At 46.1% G+C, this 24,871-nt stretch overlaps 1 protein-coding gene across 1 annotated transcript in view; it reads left to right on the forward strand.

The window, feature by feature from the left end:
* Positions 1-24,871, forward strand: part of ITFG1 (integrin alpha FG-GAP repeat containing 1) — a 183,083-nt gene that overhangs the window by 29,247 nt on the left and 128,965 nt on the right. The window contains exons 6-9 of the mRNA XM_078868563.1: positions 112-206; positions 7,947-8,005; positions 10,090-10,171; positions 24,203-24,297. Coding sequence (XP_078724689.1) covers positions 112-206; positions 7,947-8,005; positions 10,090-10,171; positions 24,203-24,297 — 331 coding nt within the window. The remainder of the gene's footprint in view (positions 1-111; positions 207-7,946; positions 8,006-10,089; positions 10,172-24,202; positions 24,298-24,871) is intronic.

A 24,871-nucleotide genomic window follows, 5' to 3' on the forward strand; every position in this document is an offset into this window, starting at 1 on the left:
ATGCAACAGACTGCGGGGTGTCCCAATTGAAAGTTAGTTTTGGTTGGAATTTCTTTTTCATCAACTCCCGCAAATGCTTCCTCTTGTTGTTGCCATGTTGTGTGCGTCCAGATTGGTGAATTGCGTGGATGCCCTCCAAAGCAGCGGGCGCTTTGCCATTCCACACTCTCACGCCTTCTTGGACCTAAACCGAGACTTCACTGCAGGTACGCAAATAAAAGTGATTGCCGATCCTCGCAACGTGATGCCAAGAAACCCTCTGAGGTTTATTCCTAAGGCTCCCTTGAAGCCACGTCTCTATGTTTGTCAAGGGCCAAGTATCGATCGTGGTCTGTTCTTAAATATTTAAAAGTTTCAGGATTGCTGAGTGTGACTTGGCTGTTCACTGTGAAAGTTTGATTCTTTTTTTGTTCATTAGTGTGACCGTATTTGAGGAAATTAAAAATCCTTTTTTTCCATTAATCATCGCTGTCGATTTAATATTGTCCGTAATCATGACACATCCGCAATCTCTGTCTTGTGGCATCTCTCCCACTTTAGTATAAAATTTCTTGCTGTCGGTGTTCACACCTGATGACGATTGCTTGTGTTGCAATCGAAACGTCGTGATTTAATTTTCATTATTTTTATCTTTTATTATTTTTCTTTTATTTTCTTTACCTACGTGACTTTACCGAAAGAACCAAGAGTATAGCGTAATAATCATAAGCATCGATTATTATCTGTAAAGCGAATGGCTTGAGGGTTTTGCGTTCATTGACTCTCCCACTTGGGCACGATGTTTGTGCCAAAACTAAAAAACTGTGACCCGTGATTTGTGATCCTTTTCCCTCGTGAGTGTTATAACTGCTTGTTCTTGGGTGACATCTTTCGTGACTATTCCTCCGTTCCCTTCTTGCTTCCATCAACGGCTCCCACCTCGAGTCTAGCGCCTTGAATGCCAAGCGGCAGTGCGGGAGTGACGTAGGGAGGGGTGGGGGGGTTACCGCACAGCTCCGAGCCGCTGCCGTCCGCTGGGCTGTTTGATGATGAAGCGCTTTGCTCTGTCGCTAACAGCAGCTGTCTGCATTTAATAATACGTGCAATTTTTTCCTCGTTCGATTTGCACGGCAGTCCTTTTAACATTTCTTGACTTCTTGGTTCTTTCGGTAAAGTCACGTAGAAGGGAAGTAATAAAATAATAAAAATAAAACATAATAAAATAATTCTCGCGACGTTTCGGCCACAACACAAGCAGCCGTCCTCAGGTGAAGATGAATCCCTGCAGTCACGAAAGCTTTAAATCGAAGTTTCTTGACTTCCTCAACACTTTATCTTTACCCCAATTTAATTTCTTGCAATTGTGTAATTGATTGCGAATTTTTTTTTTTATTTGGGCCAGTATTGGCCATGACTGACGCATAATGAACATACTCTTGCGAACAACAACACGGGGTAAACGGAGATAAAGCAATGGACACACTTTGTTTTTCCTCAGCTTTAGTACATTTGAGAATAATTGTTCACGTCATTGGACAGTCTTATAATGCTCACGATATGGCAATTAACACAGCAGTGTTATGTAACATACACCAGTCGCTCCGTGTTTCATCATCGTGATCTTTACCATCGCCACCACCGCTGTCGTTTATTCCTTATTTATCATCGTCATTCTGCGGTCGTCTGTCTTCATTATCATAATTGTTCCTCATCATTCATCAGAGTTTATAAATATCCTGGCCCTGTCAGTTATCCATGTTCATCCTAATACATTGTCATCACCATCAATCATGCGTTTTCATCACCATCTGGTTTCACATGTGAACAACTCGCAAAGGCCTGTACTTCTTGAAGTCTGTCGTTTCACACTCATTAATAATTTGTTCATTTCAACATTTTTGAATCTTTCAAAAAGCTTACTCAGAGCTAATAAACGGTCCACCTTGGAAAGTGAAGTGCCTTGTGCCAACATGTAAGAATCATTTCCCCAGCTAACTTGTCCGCGCATGTTAGTGACAGATGTAGAGCACCGTCAGTCCCATGGAAACTAGCAGTGCGCAAGCTTCAGAGTCTGCCATATGACTGATAATGTCATTAAAATGTCATTATTCCACCATCGCTGCTCTGTGGCCTCCCCACCAGCAGTGACGCCCGATGACGTTCAACATGCAGGGTTGGGATGGATAAAAAAACGATAAAGGTGCAGCCCTGCAATTGCTTGCTGCTGTAGATGGGCCTCCACTCCAGGGAGTTCTATACAGCCCCCCTCGAGAGAGAGGGTATTTTGGTGGACTATTCCACGCTGGCCAAGTGTTTTGAGGAGGTGGGAATAATGCATCCTCTACCCCCACCGAATCTGATCTACCGATCACCTAACTGTGTGGTGGAGCTAGTATACTGCTGGCTGGACAGAGGCCAGGGGATCTTAGGAAACCTTCCCATTGTGTCAACTGCCACGCCGGGAGATTAAACCGTCGAAGTCGGCTCAAGTGTGCGCAGACCGTTACATCACAGCAGCATCTTGTCCGACGGGTTCACAGCCAGTTATAGTTTGAGCTTGAGTGCAACTAGGTTTAGTTTTGTGCGAAAGAGGGAGAAGTTACGAGTTCAAGCTGCAGATATTACAACTGTCCAGTTACGTGCGAAATCGATATCCTTGTTGGTGAATGGGTTTTTAAAGTTGCAGTTATTGATAGGTGTTTCCTGGTGAGTAGCTCACCAGTATGAGATCTAGTCCTGAAGAACAACTCAAGTGAAAAAAAAAAGTTCACACTAATAGTTCTGGCCTTGAAAGCATATTCTACCTTCACCTTCACCTGGCAGTGTAACCAACATTGGCGTTTTCCAAAGCCTGGGCTTTTTTTTTTTGAAGTCTCACCATGGCAGTTTTCTTCAACGTTTTCTCAGAAACATGAGTGCAACTCAAGCGTCCGTCATCAGGTGGGACAACCACAGCAAGAAAACAATTGCTGAAGTGGGCAAAAGGGCTGCTGTAACAAGAGGCTATATAGGTAAGAGAGGGGGGAGGAGTCAGGGAGGAGAGATAGAGAGGAGGGGGGGTGTGGGGTAGGGGGAGTGGAGTGCTGAAGCTAAGACACATACACGGCAAAATGCCGCATCTCCAGTTTCTTCAGCCTCCCACTCACAGCCCCGCTCACTTCCCCTCCCGAATCTGGCATTTTTAGGGAAGTGAGTGGGGCTGGGATAGGAGGCTGAAGAAACTGGAGATGCGGCATTTTGCCGTGTATGTGTCTTAGCTTCAGCACTCCACTCTCCCTACCCCACACCCCCCCTCTCTACCTCTCCTCCCTGGCTCCTCCCCTCCTCTTACCTATATAGCCTCTTGTTACAGCAGCCCTTTTGCCCACTTCAGCAATTGTTTCTTGCTGTGGTTGTCCCACCTGATGACGGACGCTTGAGTTGCGCCCGAAACGTCGTGATTAAATGTATTTAATTTTATACCTACGTGACTTTACCGAAAGAAGCAAAGAGTGGATCCCTGCAGTCATGAAAACTTCAAATCTAGAATGAGTGCAACTTTTCGGAAATGGATAAATACGACGTTTTGTTGACGTTGCACTCCCACAAGAAGGCGTTGTCCCGCACCTCCGGTTAGCACGGTTGGCTACGTACGGCGCGGACGAAGTTGAACGTACACACGTTCCGCAATCGATAGTGCTTAGGAGAAGTTTACCGTGGGGACCCTCAGGGAGTGTGCCTCCCTTCACACGCGAGCATTATCGATCACGTGCACGACCGTCACTGTTTGAACGCACCGATGCATAAAACTGACGGTCTTACCGTGCCCCACTGCAGTGAATTTGAGTAGCTGACCCAAATTGGGGCCGTGTAAAACATGTAAATGTTCCCCGTTCGTTGGTTTTCATTTTCAGCGCATCGATGTCAATTTGTCTCCGTCGGTCGTGAGTTCCACAAGATTCAGCCCTTGGCCCCAAGCTGTTTCGTGTCTACGTGTCCCCCTCGGATCAAGGATCAACAAATATAAACTTGGGATTTTCGCTGTTATGCAGATGATGCCCTCCTTGTATTTTGACTTTCATACCAAACCGGAGATGACAGGTTCCCTGCTATCTCAGTTCCTGAGTGAAATGCAGTCATGGGTGGCTATGATTTATCTCAGAATAAATTCCAATAAAACAGAGGTGATATTTGTCTGCTCCAAATACACTTTAGCTAAATCCCCCCAAGATTTAAATCCTTTTTTTATAGTCACGTGTTTACTCCAATACTATGAAAACGTGGGAATGACTGCAGCCACAATCGTGTTTGGATACCCACAGAGGCCTATATTACCATTTGAATCATTCATTTTTGACAAATTCGGATCCATTCCATCTGATAAATATGCCGAGATGTTAGTTTGTGCTTTTTTACTTCTCTCTTATACAACAGTAACGCTCATTTTCGTAGCCAGATTGCCGACGCAGCACGCACAGTTCATTAGATATTACTCCAGTTCTTAAAACGCTGCTCTGGCTCCCTTTTAAATTCTACATCGATACTATTCACGAAGCCCTCTGTGACCGTGGGCCTTTATATTTTACAGGAACCGCTCAAACCTTGCGCTCCCGAGTCGCACCTTGAAACAATTGTTTGCCGAAGCTTTGTTGGTGAAGGCAAGTTGTCTAAAATCAGGATGGGCAAGGACCCCTAGTTGTCGTGCTGCCTTCCTCTGTAACAAACACATTCCTCCGGAGCGAGCTGGTAGGAACGTTGGGTTGCTCGGTCAATGGCCAGGGTCAACGGCGGCGTGGTGTATTCTGCAAATATGCCCGACTGTGAGGGCGGGCACAAGCCGGCGTGAGTAGGTTAAACGTTGAGTTTTATAAGGGCACAATGGGGTGACCAGCCCCTCCCCACCCAGCCCCACCCCTCCCACCCAGCCCCTCCCCACCCTCCCCACCCAGCCCCTCCCTACCCTCCCCACTCAGCCCCTCCCCACCCAGCCCCACCCTCCCCACCCAGCCCCTCCCCACCCTCCCCTCCCCACCCAGCCCCTCCCTGCACGACGGACTGACACAACAATCCCCTGTGGGCTGGTGTAAGTATATGTTAAGTCTCGTCAGAACTGCTGGCACAATTGCGTATTTTCAATCAAACTTAGAACGTGCTGCCTTTGCTTGAGTTGGCTTGTTTTTGACCCGGATTGATTGGCCTGTGGCTAGTTGGTTGCATTTAATCATTTAGAGATGCTCTGCACGAAGTGATTGTAAAACGTTTTAATTTAAAAGCAAAACTGCACTGCCGTGCCTGCCTTTGCTCGTCTCTTCACCGCCCACTTAGCTCCCTTTCCCCCCCCCCCAACATAATACAATCCGTTTCAACTCCCGCACGGGCCCACACCCGCGTCAATTAGTCGACGTGCGCTTCACTCAGGACGGTGACCGCGCTCAAGTGGGGTCACGTCTGCGAGGGCTCGCAGGAAAACCGCCAGGGCACGTCTGTGCCTGCGAGAGTTGTCTCTGTGCGTGTGTAGAGGTGTTACGGGAGGGCGAACAAACACACCAGGGGTGGTTATGCCCGCACGCGGAAGGATGCTTACACCCACATCCGCACCGTTTAGCCTGGGGGGGCTGAAACGGCGCTGTGATCCCCCACGGTCCCACCCCTCGGGGGAGAGTTGCTATATAAGGCGGTGAACCGGTGGGCTCGGGGTTGAGTGTTCAGCTTAAACCAGTGAAGAAGGAAGACCGGCTAGATAGGCCCTGGGACTCCCCTGGATCGCCGTCCTTCTAAGGACCGACCAGGGCAAGCCAGCGGCGTGGCCCCGAGAGCCCAGTGCCGATATTCTTGTAAGAGCCGGTCTGGTGACTCAGGGTGCCGTGATCCCAGCTTGGCCACACGTGTGTACGTACGATCGTGTGCCGAACTTCTTTCCCAACCGTACTGCGCTGATCGGAGGTGCCGGGAGTGTTTGCGCGTGACCGCGTGGCACCCAGATAATAACGATTTTATTCAGCCTCTTCCATATTAAAGTATTTGAACGCTGTATGTTAATTTTAACTTCACTCACAAATATAGATAAAATCTAAGCAAAATAGAAAAACGATAACAACAGTTTCAATTACTACTCTCGAAATTCCAATAATATGAAGAACTATGATAAAAGCGAATCAGAGTATTCCAATCAAACAACAGCATTTTTTAAAATCTTAAGTTACAGGGAAAGCCTGCTGTACAAATAGGTGAGTTTTTAAGACATGATTTCAAAAAGTGACGCGTACTCAGAATCCCTAAATGTACGGAGGAAGGGGATTCCACAATCGCGGAGTCTGGCTGCAAAAGGCTTCGTCTCTCATAGAACAACAACAACAACATCATCGTAGTCTCGTATTTGGACCGATGAGCAGACCAGAATCAGCTGATCTGAGTTTTTCGCGGGCTCGCACGGTGGACCTGTTTTTGAAGCACTGTGCCTGACCGCGCGGTCTTGCCTTGCTTGTTGTCAGGGATGAGCACCGCAATTTTTGCCTTTCACCCATCGAGGGACGAATGTTTATTCATTTTATGCGTTTTGTGTAATTACTTAAATGTGCACTTGCAGCCTCACTGCCAGCAATTACAGCTGCTTAGCGACTGTGACTGAGGTCTGCAGCTCCAATTACAAGATGCCTCCGTTTGAAGCATCAGTGTGCTTTAATTGGAGACGCAGCAAGATCGTTAAATATTAACCGATGTGGTGGTGAAACGTGTCACAGCTCAAGTGTTGATCATTGATGCTTACTACGAAAGGTGTCTTTGCGAGTTACATTTTTTGTTAAATAAAATTGTGTTATTGCTTCGGGTTTCTCCTGTAGAATGATATAGATTTAGTTCTATTCCAGGATTTCAATTCCGCTGTGACCTGCATTGTGCAAAGTATTGCATTCTGATTAAACATTTTGGCTAACAATGATTTCCACAGTTCAGTTAAGCTCTTCCGTCCCTGGGTAAAGGTTAAGAAAGAAAAATTTCGTGCACCCTTCTGGAAACCTTTCCACATTTGGCCATTGATTTGTAAATTACGAGCCTGCAAACAATCAACTGTACTGCTTTTACAGTTGTCTTCATCATGGAAAATTCAAAGAGACCGTTTTTTAAAATATTTTTTACAGTAGCACTGATAGATGCCCCTCGCTTTGGTCACATTTTTCAATGCCTCTATAGTAAAACCTTGGATTGCGAGTAACTTGGTCCGCGAGTGTCTTGCAAGACGAGCAAAATTTTTAAATAAGTATTAATTTGATAAACGAGCGAGGTCTTGCAATACGAGTAGTACGTGTACACACTTTGTCTGCCAAGCGTCACGTGATCACAACTGATATACGAGTGCTTTGGATTACAAACACGTTTCCGGAACGAATTATGCTCGCAATCCAAGGTTTTATTGTATATATCTTAATAATTAAAAACTTCCTTCATCCACAAATACTTCCACTCGAAATATTGTAATCGTAAATAATGTTTTAACACGTACGATTTCGCGGCCAATATCATCCATAATACAGGTTTTATTTGGGTTAGATCGCGTAAATATAGAAATGTGTCGTTAAACCCACCACCACCCGACAGAGTCAATTAGTAAGGTTTGTCACGTAAACAGAACACGGCAACGCGTTACTAGTACAGTCACACCGGTGTGTTGGAGAGCGAATGTTGTGGCTTTGCTCTCCAACACACCGGTGTGCTGTACTAGTAACGAATTGGCATGTTGTGTTCGTGACAAACCTTACTAATTGGCTGTGTCGGGCAGTGGCGGGTTTAACGACACATTTATATATGTACGCGATCTCACCCAAAAAACCTGTATTATGAATCGTAAATAATGTTGAGAATTATGAAAACATTTTGATGAATTGTCCTCGGTTGCCCTGTGTGGCCATCTTGTTTTCAAACAGCATTTGCACGACTCTACACGTTTGGGTGGGGGGTGGCTAATTGTGTCAATGTATTTCTGTTCGTGACAGATTTGTTTCTCACCAACCAAGATGGCCATCAAGTCAAGTATGACATGTGGTACAACGTGGTAAGAGGCCCTCTGCATTGAACACAAACAACACGAAATGTTAGCCAAGCACTCCCGTGCAATTAAGTGCTAAGCATTCTTGTCTCGGCACTCCATCTCAACAGACTGGAATGTTATAATTATTTTATTGTGCTGGAGTATTTTTTTCTTCTTCTTCTTCTCACACTTGCCCCAAAAGGGTCCCGCGACGCAAAGCAGAACGCGTACAAAGTTGATCCCGTTCCTTTAATTTAGTCCACAGTTCTTTGGATGAACGACACGGCTGGAAAGAAGCAAGAAATGAGAACTCACTCTGCACCGTAATAACGGTGGTTGAGCACAGATCGTAATAAACGGGCAGTCTCGGCTCGAGTCCCCAGCATGCGTGGAGATATCTCGGCGTGAGGTTTATGAAGACAATGACCAGGGGAGTGGTGTTGTATATTCATGTTATATTTGGTTTTTCAGATGCACAGTACTAAATGTATGAAGTTAATTTGATCCGCCCCATCATTATCCCGATGAAATCTGTTGTCACCTGCCGTGATGACACCAGCGAGCAAATAACTGTGCCTTTTTACACCTGATGAGGGAGGCTTGTGTTGCCTCCGAAACGTCGTGATTTAATTTAGTTGTTTTATTTTTTTTTATTTTATTGTTTTACCTACGTGACTTTACCGAAAAAACCGAAGAGTATGAATCCTTGCAGTCACGAAAGCTTCAAATCTAGAATTCTTCGTGGAGTTTTACGCTATCCCCCTCCTTAACCATCTTATCGTTGCTTGGCGCGACATCACACGGCGCCGCACATTTCCTTCCATGTGCCGTCACAAAGTGAGGCTGTCATCGCGGGCACAGGTGAGAGGCCATTTTAGCACTCGCCCAGTTTGCCAACAGTCCAAGAGTGGTGTGCGTTGCTTCCTAAGAGCGCTCTTCTCTTATATGAGGCACTGATTGCAAAAACACCGGGTAGGGGGGTGGGCAGGGGAGTGGTAGACCTCAATCTTTGAAGTGCTTGGCATATGAACGTATTGGCGGTACACCGGTGCGCGGTATTAAAATAAATAGCAACGCATTTTTTTGTTTTCTGTGTTTCGCAACCCCGGTCAGAATATCTTCTGAACGGGGTTGCAGGGTGCATGAAATTCAGTTCTCGTAATGTCGAAGCAGTTGGAAGAGGAGTGTTATGAGCGGCTGAACACGAAGCTAAACAGTCTTGTTGCCAGCACCACGGACAGTGATTTGGCAGTTGTTCAGATGGACGAGTCCATCTATGTTCGGAACATGTTCGGAACATAGATGGACTCATCCATCTGAACAACTGCCAAATCGCTGTCTGTGGTGCTGACGTTAAGAAAAAAACGCCACTTTTTTCAAATGTTCTTGATGTGGATTTCACACATGATGATGATTGCTTGTGTTGCAGTCGAAACGTCGTGAGAATTTTATTGTTTTATATTTTTATTGTTTTATTGTTTCTCTTCTACGTGACTTTACCGAAAGAACCAAGAATATGAATCCATGCAGTCACGAAAGCTTTAAATGGAAATTTAAGTCTTGTTGGCGTATAGCAGCACCCAGCCCTGTTGACGATTGGCTGGCTGCTTGTTCCAAAGGCGGATTTGACTCAGACGGTTCCTTGATGCAACGGACCCAAATCAACGGTCAATATTAGCCATTTGTTAGCAAGTCTCATTAGACTGAATAAACCTTCGAATCGTGTCAAACATGGCGAAAGAGTCAATTAAAGACAGATAAACAGATTTTCTTATTCGAATTTAGATGTTATTACTGTTTGTGTTATCCTGCACCAGTGTACCGCCAATACATCAATATACTCGCCATGAATTGAAGGGAGGAGGCTCCTCATTGACGCTCTTGCCCTTTCCTTTAAAGCTTAAATGGACTCTCAGGAAGTTAATCTTGCCTGCTTCAGTCGCCCAAAGGAATTACCGCAGGTGTGCATTTTGGCGAACTTTTGAATGCACGTGCTCAGGCAGCGCTCCCAATCTGCCCTTGCACGTTAATGTTTGGTTCAGCACACACACACACACACCATGCACTCCGTGGTAATGGATTCCCTGCTCTGGCTTGTGTGTTTGCAGAATGGAAATTTCACATACGGCCAGAGTCTGCCTCCTCCAGCGGACTTAAAAGTCATCGGGCAGTCGGCGTTCGCTGATTTCGGTACGTTTCTGAAAATGCACATCGGCTAATCAAATAATTTATTTACCGGGCACTGTATATCACCCGTACAGAATCACAAGCACAGTTAAATAGTGACTCGGTTTCAAGCCTTCTTGAAACAGCGGCAACGCATCACCTTGGCACTTAGCTTCATTGTCGGCAATGGAAACGGTGGCGTGTCTTTTGGCAAAGATCAGACAAAAAGTAACATTTGGCCATGTGTGCATTGGGTCTAGAATGTATCTACTGTGTGCGTGCGCGCGCGCGCATGTGTGTGTATGTTTTGTCCGGAGCGGTGGCGTTGCAGTTAGCGGCGCTGCGCTACGAACCCAGGGACCCGAGCTCGATTCCCACTCACAGCCAACACCAGTGACGATTATTTGAACCCGTCCTGGGCCTCCCTTATCTCGACTCAGCCTCAAATGAGTACCTGGTGCGGTGTGTAAACATCGCCACTGGGGAGACAAAGGCAGCCGGGCGTGGTGCTGGCCACCCACCCCCTCGTGTGCCACGCCAGCCTGTTTGGGCTATACGGAGCGTCTTTGTGTGTCGTTTACTATCTTCTCTCTTTTACTAAACCGCTTAGCAAAAGCAGCCAATCCCCATGGGAGCATTAAAGACCAATTTATCTTCTCAGCGTTCCCATGGGAACGCAGATTTTGGTTGAATGGTTCATTTGGCCGGCAGACTGCGTTACCGACAGCCGTGCTCCACGGAGCCACATTCGGGTGCTTCAGGTGCAACGATCAAAGCTGCAGCCAGATGACCCAGCGGCCGCTGTGGCCCATGTACGTACCAAAACAAAAAAAACGCCGACTTTGTCATTCGTCGTTCATAGGGGACCTTCGATTTGAGAGGAACTCTAAACGATGTCCATGCCTGTGGACCACATCACACAGAATGCCTGTGATCTTGTCAGATCCCAATAGCCAAGTGTGAATGAGCTTGGTTAGCGCATGGATGGAGAGCCACCGTGTGTAAAACAGGTGCTGCAGGCCGCTGCGGGCATGCGTTGCCAGCAGAGGGCCATGCGGCAAAATCAATGTTCGTCCTGTGCTATGCTCCAACATTTATGCTCCCCGTCACCAAATATGCATCGGTTAGCATGGTGAAGTATGCTCAAATAACCCCCAACCCGCATGACATGGGCCGCGCTGTCACCCAACATCGGATTAAAAGTATTTTCACGTGTGTGTGACAAAACAACGGCCTTGGTGAAGATGCGGAGGCTGTTCCGTACTTGTGTATATGTGTGTATGCCGCACATATGTGTGTGTGTCGCACGTGTGTGTGTGTGTATCTGTATGTCGCTCATCCGTGCGTGCGTGTGTGTCGCACATATGTGTGTATGCTGCATCTACGTGTGTATGTCACACGTACGTGTGAACGTCCTACGTACGTGTATGTATATGTGTACGTCGCACGTACGTGTGTATGTATGTCGCACGTACATGTGTATATGCGTGTATGTTGCACGTACGTGTGTATGTGTGTGTGTATATCGCACGTTTGTAAGTGTGTGTGTATATTGCACGTACGTGTGTATGTTGTATGTGTATATCGCACAAGGGCATGCATTGGCACCTTTTCCTTGACCACACATTTTAATCTATTTTATTTACAGCCGTGTCATTTTGGAAGTCGTGTTGGGTTTGCATAGCGTTGCATAATTAAACGTGATTAAAGTCCTACGGCCAGTCTTTGTCTGTGCATTGGAGGAAATTTCTTGGCGAAACCACACATTGGGGGGAGATAGATAAATAGATAAATCAATAACCTGTCAATGAAACGCTTGCATTGTATACATTACGTTTTGTTTAATGCACGCTGTCTGTCTTGCTCCGTGTGGAGGGAAGGCTGCCATGATTTATGTGGCACGTGGTGTAAATAACAAATTGTTGTTTAGAAAGACTGCCTCATTTTGGTGACTGTTTGATTGATCACCTTGCTTTTTCAAATTTACAGTGCCAATATGTCATTGGCACCCAGGTACCGCGTGTTGGATGCACGTGTGTGTGTGTGTGTTGTCCGGAGCGGTGGCGTAGCTGTTAGCATGCTGCGATCCGAACCCGGCGACCCGAGTTCGATTCCCACGCATGGCCAAGATCAGTGACTATTATTTGAACCAGTCCTGGGCTTCCCCGAGGTTGACTCGGCCTCAAATAAGTACCTGGTGAATTGCATAAACAGCGCCATTAGGAAGACAAAGGCTGCCGGGCATAGTGCTGGCCGAGCACCCCCTTGTGCACCGTGCCGGCCTTTGTAGGTGCTCGCTGACAGCACTTGCCGCAAAAGTCTGTTAAGGCTGCACGCGAAATCGTTGTCTTTTATGCATAATTATTAGTGAGAGTTGCAAGTCAATGCAAATCACCGTTAAATCCCACATGCAGACAAACCTGGCGATGAATTATTCCGCGCCTCTGCCGCACAGTGCAACAGCGGGGGCCCGGTGTGTCTCTGAAGCAAGGGTCCTTTGTGCAGCGTGAGTGAATTGCAGAGGGAGGCGGTTGTGAAATGCCTGCACAGGCATTTTATCTCCGGCGTTGCACAGCGCAGCAGAGTAATGTACGCACATTCATCTCATTGCCAGTGTTCCCGCAACTCCCGTGATTATCACTGCATACTGAGCATCAGCTGATGTGCATATCAATTGCCGCACATCTGTGTCTGCTGATTGGCAAACTTTGAACGTTCGATCGTTTCGGCGTCCAGGGGGGGGGGCCCGTGTTGATTAAACCCAGCCACAACCGAGGCGCAATAAAACAAAAAATTGTTGCGATTTGTACAAATGTCGTTGTGCAGTACCGCGTCGATCTGCCGAACGCTTCAATAACATTCAGAGAATGCTCAGATAACTATGACATTGATGGATGGGCGGCACATATCAGGAACGCGAGCCATTCGGCGTCGTATACCCGAGTGTGCGTGTGGCACACGTCACAAATCCAGGTGGAGTCACAGTTGACACCTCTTCCGAACCACTCCGAATGCCAAGCGTGTCGTATTCGATAGGCAAGCCCTCTCAATTGAATTATGCATTTTAGTTGGACATAACTACAAATAATAATGCTGAATAGGAACAGGAAAAGACCATCGTTGCTTTAATCCACGCTTCAAAAGAAAAAAACAACCACGTAAATTCGTAAACCATTCGCAATTTTCGTGGGATGTACGTGATTGCGTTTATTATAAGGTGCGTAAATGTTTGACGGGACACTTTGATTATTCTGGTTCGCTGTTCAAAACGAACGCTTTCGGACATGCTCCGTAGCAACACCGAACGTGCCCTTGCGTACGTTGCCATGTTGTGAGCAAACGCTTAATGAGAGCACAGCAATTGCTGCCAGCGACAACCCCTTCTCCCTTGCGGCCTGTTACATGTTACCATTGTCCCTCCTGCCACACGGTTACATTACCCTCAAAGCCCTTCAATGCGGAACCCTTTGTTGATCCGAGTTATCTGAACAGCCTCAAGCCCACCGCTCAGATTCACTTCTTCCCACAGATCCTCACAGGCACGCGGAGGGGGGACGATTTTGAGATTTAATGGCGTCTTTTTGTTTTTAGGCTTCCATTGTGTTTATTGCCAGATCCACATTATAAAAGGTTCCCGCGGCTTTTAACGTTGTTGCGTCTAACTCGTTTGCCAAATAAATCCCCCCCCCCTCCCCGGCGCTGTTGCAAAGTGTGAAATGTTTTTGTGTAACTCAGGACAAGTTTGTGGTCAAAAGCTTTGCAAAAGTTGGCAGTAGAACATTTGCGCTCTTCATTAATGCCGCCACGCCATTCATGATACCTGCAGTAACAGCTGCTTGGAGACCTTTGCGCGGATTTGCTGTTCCTGCCGCCAAATGGCAAATCGTAATTTTGACAGAAAAAAAAAAAATGCATGGTTTGTCGTTCATTTCTGAACGCAAAAGTCGAGCCCAAACTCTTGTGTTTCCCCTAACCTTCAGTCGACACACCTCGTGACCCCCCGAGTGTGTGTAAGACCGTTGCCCTGTGCCGCTTCTTCAGGTTTGTTCCCGTCATTACGGTGAAAAGTTTTACGTGTGCCGTTCATTATGACGCCGCGCCGACAGGATTTGTTCGCATGCCACGGAACACGGCTAAGGGGGCCAGTGCCTTGCGATGCCAGGCGCAGTCGTGGCAACCACGGTGGTCGCCACGGTGGCGAAATTTTAACTACCTCGCCAAGGTATGGAGGAGGGCGTGGGTTCGATCTTGACCCTGACGCCCGTATATTTGGAGTTTGCGTGTCTCTCTCCCCGTGGTCACTTGAAGATTTCTCCGGTTCTTCCGGTTTTTCCCTCCACATTTAGAAACATGTGTTTAAGAGTATATGGCTGCTAGAAATGTCCACGTGATAAGCCATTTCATTGAGCTATCATTTGTGGCCAGGTCGCTTCTGAAAATGAGCTATATCACTCAGTGTGCCTTATCTGGTAGTTTATTGCTTCGTGTTAGTTTAAAACCATGATTCTGCAAGTCAGAAACCGCAGCGGGACCAACAGTTGCTTGCCCATTGCAGGTACTTGGAGAAAAAAGTATCCCACTATGAAGGTGAGAACTTGACTCTGTACTTACAGGAGGATGGGTACCTCTACTCCCGTTGCCACAGTAAAGTGGAGTAGCTGAAAATATATTTAAAAGTGTCAAAGCTCTTTTGCAGCATGTGGAGTGCAGTGAATCGCACTTTGGTATTGAGAGAAAGTTCCGTCCTCTGCTTGTTTTTTTTTCTCTCTCTAAAGAGTCTCCAAGTGGGTAGAGTGAATGTTGAACAACTGCTTTGCAAGAGCCGAATTGGTTAACCGTGACTGCTCCGAGTTGACGCATCATCGTCTGGCTGTCGAGGCATTGGATAAAACGCAGCAGGTTGTAATGGATAACTGTGTTTGGTCAGTTATTGTCTTTCAGTATGAGATAATGCACAGCATACACAAATTCATCAGCGTTTATTATAGTGGGGGAAGTTGGGCAGAGCCTTTTGTGTACAGTGTAAGATTGAATTCTCTTCATGGCCAGACTCTGGTATTAATTTTTTTTTGCATAAGAATGAGTTCATTATATTGTGGGTATAAAAAAGAAATACATTTCAGATAATGACAGTGCTTGGTGTGATTGTGTGTGTGGATGTGCATTGATGGGCAGCACGCTGCACGACGAGCCCAGCAAACAGGATTATCATTCCTGCCAATGGTAAATGTCCGTGCCAAGTGGTACCATAACTTGATCTGGTCCTTCCTCTGTCGACTCGACTTAAATGAGTACCTGGCGCGATCATAAACATCGACACTTGGGGAGACAAAACTGGCTGGGTATGACGTTGGCTTCGCAGTCTACTCTTGGCTTAATAAGTATTCGCAAACAGCACTTGCCCCCAGTAGTCCATAAGGCTATTTGGGGGATCTTTGTGGATAGTGGATAATGGTAAATGGCACATTGTTTACTTGAGTGCAGTCCAAACCCAACTTAAGTCTATTCCCACCGATGACGAACATTGGTGTCTTGTGGAATCTAAACTTGACCAGAGCCTTTCCGTAGGTTGACTTGGCCTTAAATTAATTGGTGCCTAAACATTAACACTGGGAAGACAAAGGTGGTCAGACATTCTACTAACTGCACCACTCCCTCGCGTGCAATTGAAGACCTTAATATGTGCTCACTAACAGCACTTTCCCCAAAAGTCTGAATCGCTATATGGGGGGGGGGGATCTTTTGTCTTTCTAGTGTACATCAAAACAAAACTAAAACAAGTGATTTACCACCGAGTAAAGAAAATTGTCGACCAAACATTGTCCTGCCAAAATTACATTTCGCCAGCAATCTCCAAAAGTGTCCCTGCGCAGTCAGTGGTTTGTGAAAACAATCGGACTCTAAAGCGGGTAATGGCATTCTGGACTTGTTATCCACTCTCACCATTACAGGCGCACGTGGGGCGGCATCACCGCTATTCCTAAAATAAGCACGCACTGAGATCAACAAGAGACCCCAACGACCAGAGTCGTGATGGAGTCTCAGCGCTCGCTACTGGATGCCTCGCCACTTTGCCCAAGTTTGCGATGCTGCTGGAAAATACTCGCCGGAGCGATACGCCGCCTGCCCTGGTGTGGCCTTGGGCTGCCCTGGTTTGCATCTTTGCTCAGCCAGTCTTGTTTTTCGCCAAAATCATGGCATGTAATTGTACCCATTTGTTTGTGTTGCCGTCTTGCCTGCGGAAACGCACCTGGCGTGTTCTTTCGGTTGCCACATGCGTGTGAACGTGTGATGCGCGTGCACAGAGAGAGAGAGATGGACAGGGAGCGAGAAGGAGGGAAGAGAGGGAGAGTATTAGTTTGTGCCTGCTCAGAGTTTGACTTATCCCCAGAACCCTGCGGTTTTGTAAATGGGTGTTCTTTTTACTTCTGCAATAAATTACTTAGAATGGTGAAAGTTGACCACAAATCAACGTTGGTTGGGTTGAGGTGCCAAAGAGGATTTCATCATGTGGAGCTCTTATTAAGCGGTGGAATGTGAACATCTAATGATCAGAATTTTGTAATCAAGTAGCATCACATTCGTAACAATAATGAGGCCTGACTTAATCTATTACAACATAGATCCTTGTTGCTACCACCTCCAAAAAGAAATCCACGCGTTAACAACCCTCCACACTGTGTGGTTACTTGCATTTGAGCTGTGGATGATTTTTTTCTCTCTTCCTGCCACGTTCTTTCTCAAAGAGGTCGGCGATTGTGACCTTCCATTTAGCACTATCCTTGACATTTCCCAGCAACTTGGCATTTAACAATCCCAGTTGCATTCATTTGTTCAAATTGCTTATTTACTTAATTTGCTATCCTTCCCGGCTTTGTTGTTGTACCTGCAATTTTATCAGCCAAAAACATTAATATATTCAGTCTCTTGTTTTGCCGTCACATGCCCAAGAAATCTAATTTGTCTTTTTAAAATTATTAAAAACAAATTGTGGTTGATGTTTTGCCGGTTGAAAAGGCAAAACAATTAATTGCTTTTGAATAACAGTGAAAATGCCGTATCACTTGTGAAATTATCTTTCGGAATCATATTAATACTACACGTACGTTTTAATGCACATGTTAAATATATATATGTACCTTGAAAATAACACGAATAAAACCTCAGAGACTTCAGTTACAGCGTTTGAAATTGCCGGTTTAAATATTGTTTTTTCATTTTCAAGGCGGTGATTATGAAAAGTGATGACAATAAAGTACTGTCAGCAACTAAAAGTTTCCAGTCGTATAGCAGCATGACTGCTAACTATAATTTCCGTTGCGAGTTTTGTCCGGAGTTAATTATCACATTTAAATGAGTGAATTCACATTTCTGAAACCGTGCCTGGGAATTAGTCTATTTTTTTCTTTGGAAGCTCAGGTGGAGCTATGGCACAGCAGTTAGCGCACCGCTTCATGAACCTGCCGATTTGGCTTGGATTCCCAGCCACGGTAAATGTAATTCGGTTCGTGACACCTTAACTGCTCCTGCGCCATCCCTCATGGAGCAGTGTGGTGAAGTACAGTCAAACAGCTCCAATGACTGACCCGGCATTGATACAGGCCTTCATCCAGCCATAGATTGACAAAGAGCTGTAAAAAAAATACAAGATAAAATCTTGATTCTCCAAGCTACAATTCGTTCATAGCTCCTGTTGAAGTGAAAAGTCGGCAGGCGACATTGGTACCCTTTCCTTGACTAATGAATCGGATGCCAACATCTTCTGGGTATACTTTTTACCCGCAAGGTTTTATTTCACGGTTCATTATCAGGAGCCGTGTGTTGTTTCAACCCAAGAGAAGAGCTAATCGAGCAACGCCAAGCGCTTGCAAGTGCCAATTGGCAGAACATCGCACATTCTGAGAGCGTTTGCCTTCCAGGCTTTTGCTCACGTAGATACAAAGGCATCACCTCATTTGGCAAATAGGAGCCAGGTAACTTTCCTTCCTCTGATGGCCTCCTACTTGGTTGCTATTTGGTTCTATGAACTTGTGATGTTGTGCGCTCTTGATCAGGAGCTCGTTGGAGAAGTTGGCAGCCCTTATTCTGTGTCAGCATGGCTATGCCGCTCACGCCAGATATGCCCTATTCAAACGACGCGCGTGTTTTCGGTGTTTCGCGTATGCGTTGCTGCACACGTGTTGTTATTCTCCGGCTTTTCAGTTTAACACGTAGGCTTTCGCGACCAATATTATTCATAATCAACGTTTTTGGGTTTAGATCGCGTTATTTATAAATGTGTCGTAACCCTCCACCACCCGACACGGCCAATCAGTAAAAAAGTGTCACGTTGACAAAAGATAAATAGTTCACTGCTTTAGCCCACCGGTGTGTTGAAGCTTGGTGGGCTAAAGCAGTGAACTCTTTGTCTCCGGTTTTTGTTTATCTTTCTTCGTTCTTTCTTTCATCCACCCGTAAAATAAAGCATAAAATCTGTAACCTCACCCTGCCGCCGTGGGGAGGGGGGGGGTTGAGGGGGGGGTGCGAGCGATCACAATCCATGCGGCCCCCCCGTGGCTTGCGGCGATCTGAGGGATCGCGTCGGTCTATCCAAAAAAAACCCAGAAACGATAGAACGACTCCGACAATTTGAGCGCCGTGTGGTTTTTGTCGTGGCCGTCGGGCGTCCTGCGTCACTCTGAATGTTTCACTTTGCTCGTTAGTCACGTTCGTGAAGTCACGTTTTAATTAGGAGTTCACGTTGTTAGTTTTTTCTTAACGTGCTTTTTTAAATGTGTATATACCTACATCCGCAACACTAAACCAATTGCCAACAGTTGCTGTGGCTGTTTGCCAATACTTGATATATGGATGAGTATGGTGATGACCATCACCATCACCACCACCGTCGCCACAATCATCATCTATGTTATCTTGCTTTCATCTTGTCTGTCAATGTATTTGTTCTCCGTGTAGCATTGCTCGGTGATGAATTACTTGCAGGAAGATGTAATGCGCACACACAAAATTGATGGTTGGGAAACACACCCTGAGGCTTTGTACGCCCCTAAAATGGCGTTACACCTTGTCTGGATGTCGACGACTTTTGATTTTGAAATAACATGGCTCTTTTTTTTGTTGCTAAAGCAATCTCTTATTCATTTGTGCATTAGTTCGGTAATTCATTCCATTTGCCAATGCACAGACTTCTCTATCCATTCAAATATCCATCCATTAATTTGTGCAACATTGCTCATAAAAGGGAAAATGTAGGGGTGGGGGTAAAGCCAGTATTACGTGATACTAAAATTAACCTAGCTTACCCTGCATTTGCTCTCCGGCGTAACATAATACAATGTAATTTACATTCTTTGTGACATGAAATGTATAGTTTGTAATAAATAAATAAAATCCCAACACGGAATAATTTATCATTGACATGCATGGTTCTACCACACTTAATAGGATTAATAATAGTGCAGCTTTGTGTTTTTTTCTTGGCTTCCCCCCCCCCCCCTCATATTTACGTGACGTTAAATTTTATTGCTCACATATCGGGTAAAATTCCATACTTGGTTGTTGCCGTTTGTGGATGCTCATTAAATTGAAACTAACGGCCACAGTATTTGTAAAGATTTTGTGTTGCAGTACAGGATGAACCATAAATGTAAATGAACAGCAATGCTTAACATGATTAATTTTAAAAGGCAGGCCAATCTAACGATCTATATGTGGTTATTGCCATATTACCAAGAGGCAATTAAAATCCTAAGGGTATTTAATTAATGACTGTAAATCAATTAATTTGCATAGATAAAGTCAATACTGCTGTACAACGTAGAAAGGTGTGTTTGCGTGTGTTTTAATCAGTTCTCTACGCTCATACTCCAGATGAAAACCATGAAATGCATTGTTGGCTGTAGCATAAAATTCATTTATGATGAAAATTTTAACGGAATTCGAAGGTTTTTTTTTTACATCTGTTGTTCACAGTTTCTTCTCAGCTGATGTTGGGTTAAGAGTGTATGTAAGGTTTTGCGATGCCATCGCTGTGCAGATTCTACCTTTTTTTAATCCTATTCTTAGGCCCTTTTGTTGCACAAGGCTGTGAAGTCACCCCATTAAATTATTTTGTACATCATGCTTAGCCTGTGTTAAATGTTGTGGAAATTATTCTTCAGCACACCGGTTTGCTGAACTAGTAACTAATTGGCACGTTCTGTATACGTTACAAACCATACTAATTGGCTATGTCGGGTGGTGGCGGGTTTAACGACACATTTATATTTACGCGATCTAACCCAAACAAAACTGTTACGGATGCGTAGCCTGTGCTCAAGACTGGCGCTGCACTCCAATCCACGTGTTCCCCTCTTGGTCCCCTTGTATGCTGCAGCGTTCCTTCAACAGTTACGAAGCATTTTCAAGCCGTGCTGGGCTGTTCTCTGTGAAGGCCTGCACGGCTCGTTTCCTATCTCAGTGCTTCGTGGTTGCACGGCCCCGTTGTTCTGGACACTCCCTCCACCTCCTCCCCTCCATCTCCTCTGCTTATTCCTCCTCACCCGGGGGGGGGGGAAGCGATCGTAATCTCTCATTCTATTGTGTTTTTTTTTAACAAGGTGAAACACGTTCTAATGCTATCCAATGCTACCAGATATTTTTTTTATTTGTTAAATGTTTATTGTGTAAAACCTGACCCTGAATTTGACCCAAGTGACGAACACCATTCGTGGATCTGCGCTTCTGCATCGACTCCGCAACCCCCACGGCTGCTTCTAAGGTTTACCCGGCTCAAGGCGTGCGGCTCCCTATGGAAAGCAAAGCCACACGGCCCATATAACGGGATGGAGGTGTGGGGGGGGGCAAGGCCACAGTGAAAATCTGAGGCAGGCCCACTTGCCAAGTTCACCAATGGCATCGGCCTGCTTTTCACTGGCCGTGGGAACGTAGCATTCGTAAGAGTCTTGGATCGAAGGCCATGGCCCTCGAAACGAAGCCTGAGGTTTGAGGCCGGTAGGCACAAGGCCAAGGTCAAGGCTGGGAGCCGCAAGGCGAATTTGAGGCCAAGGCCCACGGGCTCTTTGGGCAAAGGCCAGTGTCAAGATGGGATCCTCTGTTGCCAACGCCAGTGTCAAACCTGGTGCCTCCAAGACAAGCCTCATATTTACGTCTCGCCCCTACTGACCAAATGTCCTCGAATGACCACGAGCCGGCGGCCCCGCGGTCAACGACTGGTCTCAAGGGACTCGAGTCGGGAAATTCCAAAAACCTGTTTTGGAGTAAGATGGCTCGTGACATGTGGAATGTTATTGCATCTGCATTTCACTCGGCATTTTTACCATCGTCACGATCAAGCATCCAAAGGTCTCCAGGACAAACAAGATTTTACGTGTTTAAACTTGCAGGAAGAGCAGTGCCGGTTGGAACACCAAAAATTTGTACAAAGCTTCCAAGTGGCTTCTGTGCATCATTCGACTCCAAAACGAAGCGTGTATATAAAAAAACAGATTTGCCGTTTTTTTGCATTGCAGAATGTGCAATATAAATGGAATCTATACTCGGAGCCTGTTGTAACACATGCTTAGATGGAAGCACAATGCATTTATACAAAATCTAAATTTAACCACGCGTCGCAATTGTCTCGTAGTATTTCAGAGCAATTATCACGTCCCAGCCTTACAGTTGAATCGCCAGAAAGGCACATTTTTATTTTTCGTTTTCCAGCCGCCCACCACCCCCCTCCCCCACACAGTGACCACTTTAATTTCACTCTCGTTTGTTTCTCCTCATTAAAGTTGTGACGCACATAACAGCGGCAATCCAGAAGGGGGAAGCCCCTCGCACTGCACTGTCGATGCTTTGATACAAGCACGGCAGGCATTTTTAAAAATATATACTTTTTTTACCCCATTCCCACCGGACTTTGCTGGAACAGTAATTGATGGAGCTATTGTCCCTCCCTCCTCACTGGGGTCCCACCTCTCATTCCTCTTACCTCAACTCGCTCACCTCCTGGCTATAATAAGCCTTCTGCTGCTTCGACGGGGCCATCGCAGGTTCCACAGTTCACTCCCATGGGTTTAATTAGACTGGAGTTTTGCTTTGGGAATTTGTCTGCCGTGGCTCTCATGGAAAATTACCCTTAATTGCATTTAGATTGTGGTCCAGGGCAGTTGTAATTGTGCTAATTTGTGGGACATAATGACCCCTCCCCACCCACCCCCAGCTCAGAATTTACCCGCCTTTCTCCGTAACATTAAATCCCTACTAGGGGTGCGGCGATGCATGGATTGATCAATTAATATCTTTTGACACATGCACGATCCAACTCGCGCATAGGAATCGGTGTTTCTCGATTTGTCTACACTGCACGTAATGAGTTCACGTGACTCCTGCGGCCACTTGTGGCCGCCACATTCGCCACGGTGTTGACAAATGTTTCTTAAATTAAATTGAGACACAGAATCGCAATGTTTAATTGAAGCGACTGGAAGGTGAATCGTGACATCTCTATTCCCCGCACCGCTGAAATATACCCTTCTGCCCTGCTTGTGCTCCGAGGGAGAGTAGACAGAATACACAAGTAGTTGGTTGATGCCTGCCTAGAACATTAACTTAAACATAAATATTCCCATTGTTTTTAGATACTGCGTTTCAACTGACACATCCGAGCCAAGCCAGCGTGAAGCTGCAACGCTACGGGTGGTTTTCAACTGGCTGTTGGCCATGCTGAGCCAACCCCAAACCGTTATGTGCTGGCTTCACAAGACATCTGAATTTGGCTCGGGGCCAAGCTGGTCCAGGGAAGGGTCTAATGATGTGTGACACCAGTCGCTACACTGTGAAGAACGTTAACAACGTGACATCTGCATGCATCTAGACCCGCTCAAGATGGGCTGGCTCGTCGGCAGACCTGGCAGTGGCTCGGTAGTACAATGGAAAACGGCTGATGTATTGCTGAGACAAGTTCTATTTGCGAGAGCCTATGAAAACCAGAATGCCTATCGAGCCCGTCGGTGACGATGTTGACAATCTCAATTTTTTGGTGCCGATTGCCACCGCTGATGTGCATGACCGAGATTCAGCATCTCGTCACCGGAGGTCACGTCGCGCTGCGCACGTCGCTGCAGCCAACGTGCGCGGACACCCTCGCCCGCTCGCCGCCTTGTCTCTCAGCTTCTACGTCGTCAGGGGCCGCCAGTCAACAAATCCCATCTCGCGTCCCCTTTCCTTAACCGCGAATTGTGCCGGAGGCGTGACCCACGAACACTCCAGTTTAATTTCCGCCCGCCCTCTCCTACCCCCATCCTACCCTCCTAATTTATGACAGGTGGCCGAATCTTAATGGCATGTCCTTGTTTCCATAAAATGCCGAAAAAAACCGTGTATGTATGTTGAACTTCTTTGGCATCGTACGCAGCCAACCGCGATATGAACGATTATCTGACTAAGATGGAGAGAATAATGCATTGAGTCATTGATTATACATTTAGATTTAAAGCTTTCGTGACTGTTCTCCACCTGAGGACGGATACTTGCGTTGTGGCCGAAACGTGAGAATTATTTTATTGGTTTATTTTTATTATTTTATTATTTCAATTCTACGTGACTTTACCGAAAGAACCAAGAAGATGATTATACATTTGTAAGCTCACAATGCTCCGCATAGAGTCACGTGCTTGAGAATTGTATGTATTTTTATATGTATCTTTCTATGTGTATTTTTTGTAATGGGTTTATATTTGTTCTTACAGCCGCTATAGGAGATCCGATGCAAACGAATGTTTGAACGATTTCTTCAATCGAATCGCAACCGTCAATCTCGATAATTCATCAATTTGCTGACCATTCAGCCCATTACTCCCCAACTGAATACATAGCCACAATTTTCCAGATCTCCTTTGCGTGAGCGGAAAATGAATCTCATTGGCCGCTCACCTCACCTCGGTTAAACTGAGGACGTGGGTACGTCCTGACAACGACGGTGGAGCAGCAGATGAAGTCGGTGGGCGCGGGATACGTGCGCGGTATTCAGAGGGGGTTGACATGCTAATGCGAGGTCCCTGCTGTTTGCAGATGGAGATGGAGGTCAGGACCACCTGCTCCCAGGCTGCACGGACAGCGAGTGCCACACGAGCGTCATTTATCTCAACAAGCCCGGCTCGCAAGTGGTATCTTTGCGCACTGTCTCACCTGCTCCCTTGCTCACGTTCTCGCTCACACACTTGGTCACGTGCTCGCTCACTCGTTCACACGCTCACTCGCAGACTTGCTCACAAACTGACTCGCTCACGCCTTTAATCGCTCACTTTCTCACACACGCCCTCACTCATTAAAACGCTCACTCACGCACTTACTCGCTCACGCACTTACACCCTTGCTCGCTCACACTTACTCAGTCGCACGCGCATGCATTTTTTTGCTCACACACACTGCACGTGCAATTTGCCCACTGACACACCTGCTCGCTCACACCCACACACTAACGCATGCATTGGCCATCTCGCGCGCTGACTCACTGTGTCGTGCTGACTCGATCACCCACTGACTTGGTTAGACGTCTGCAGCAATATCTATTGTGTCATATGTTCTCCATCTCTATACCGTATGTTTTTATGTTTTGAAAGAGATGTGTGTGAATGCGTAATATATGATTTGAATATATGTACACATTTACACGTGTTAGTGTTTGTGTATTCTCCTGCAAGGTTGGAGGTCAAAGGGTTTTTATAATGAGGTCTCGGA

Source organism: Lampetra fluviatilis, chromosome 26, assembly GCF_964198595.1.
Source record: "Lampetra fluviatilis chromosome 26, kcLamFluv1.1, whole genome shotgun sequence".
Taxonomy (NCBI): Eukaryota; Metazoa; Chordata; class Hyperoartia; order Petromyzontiformes; family Petromyzontidae; genus Lampetra; species Lampetra fluviatilis.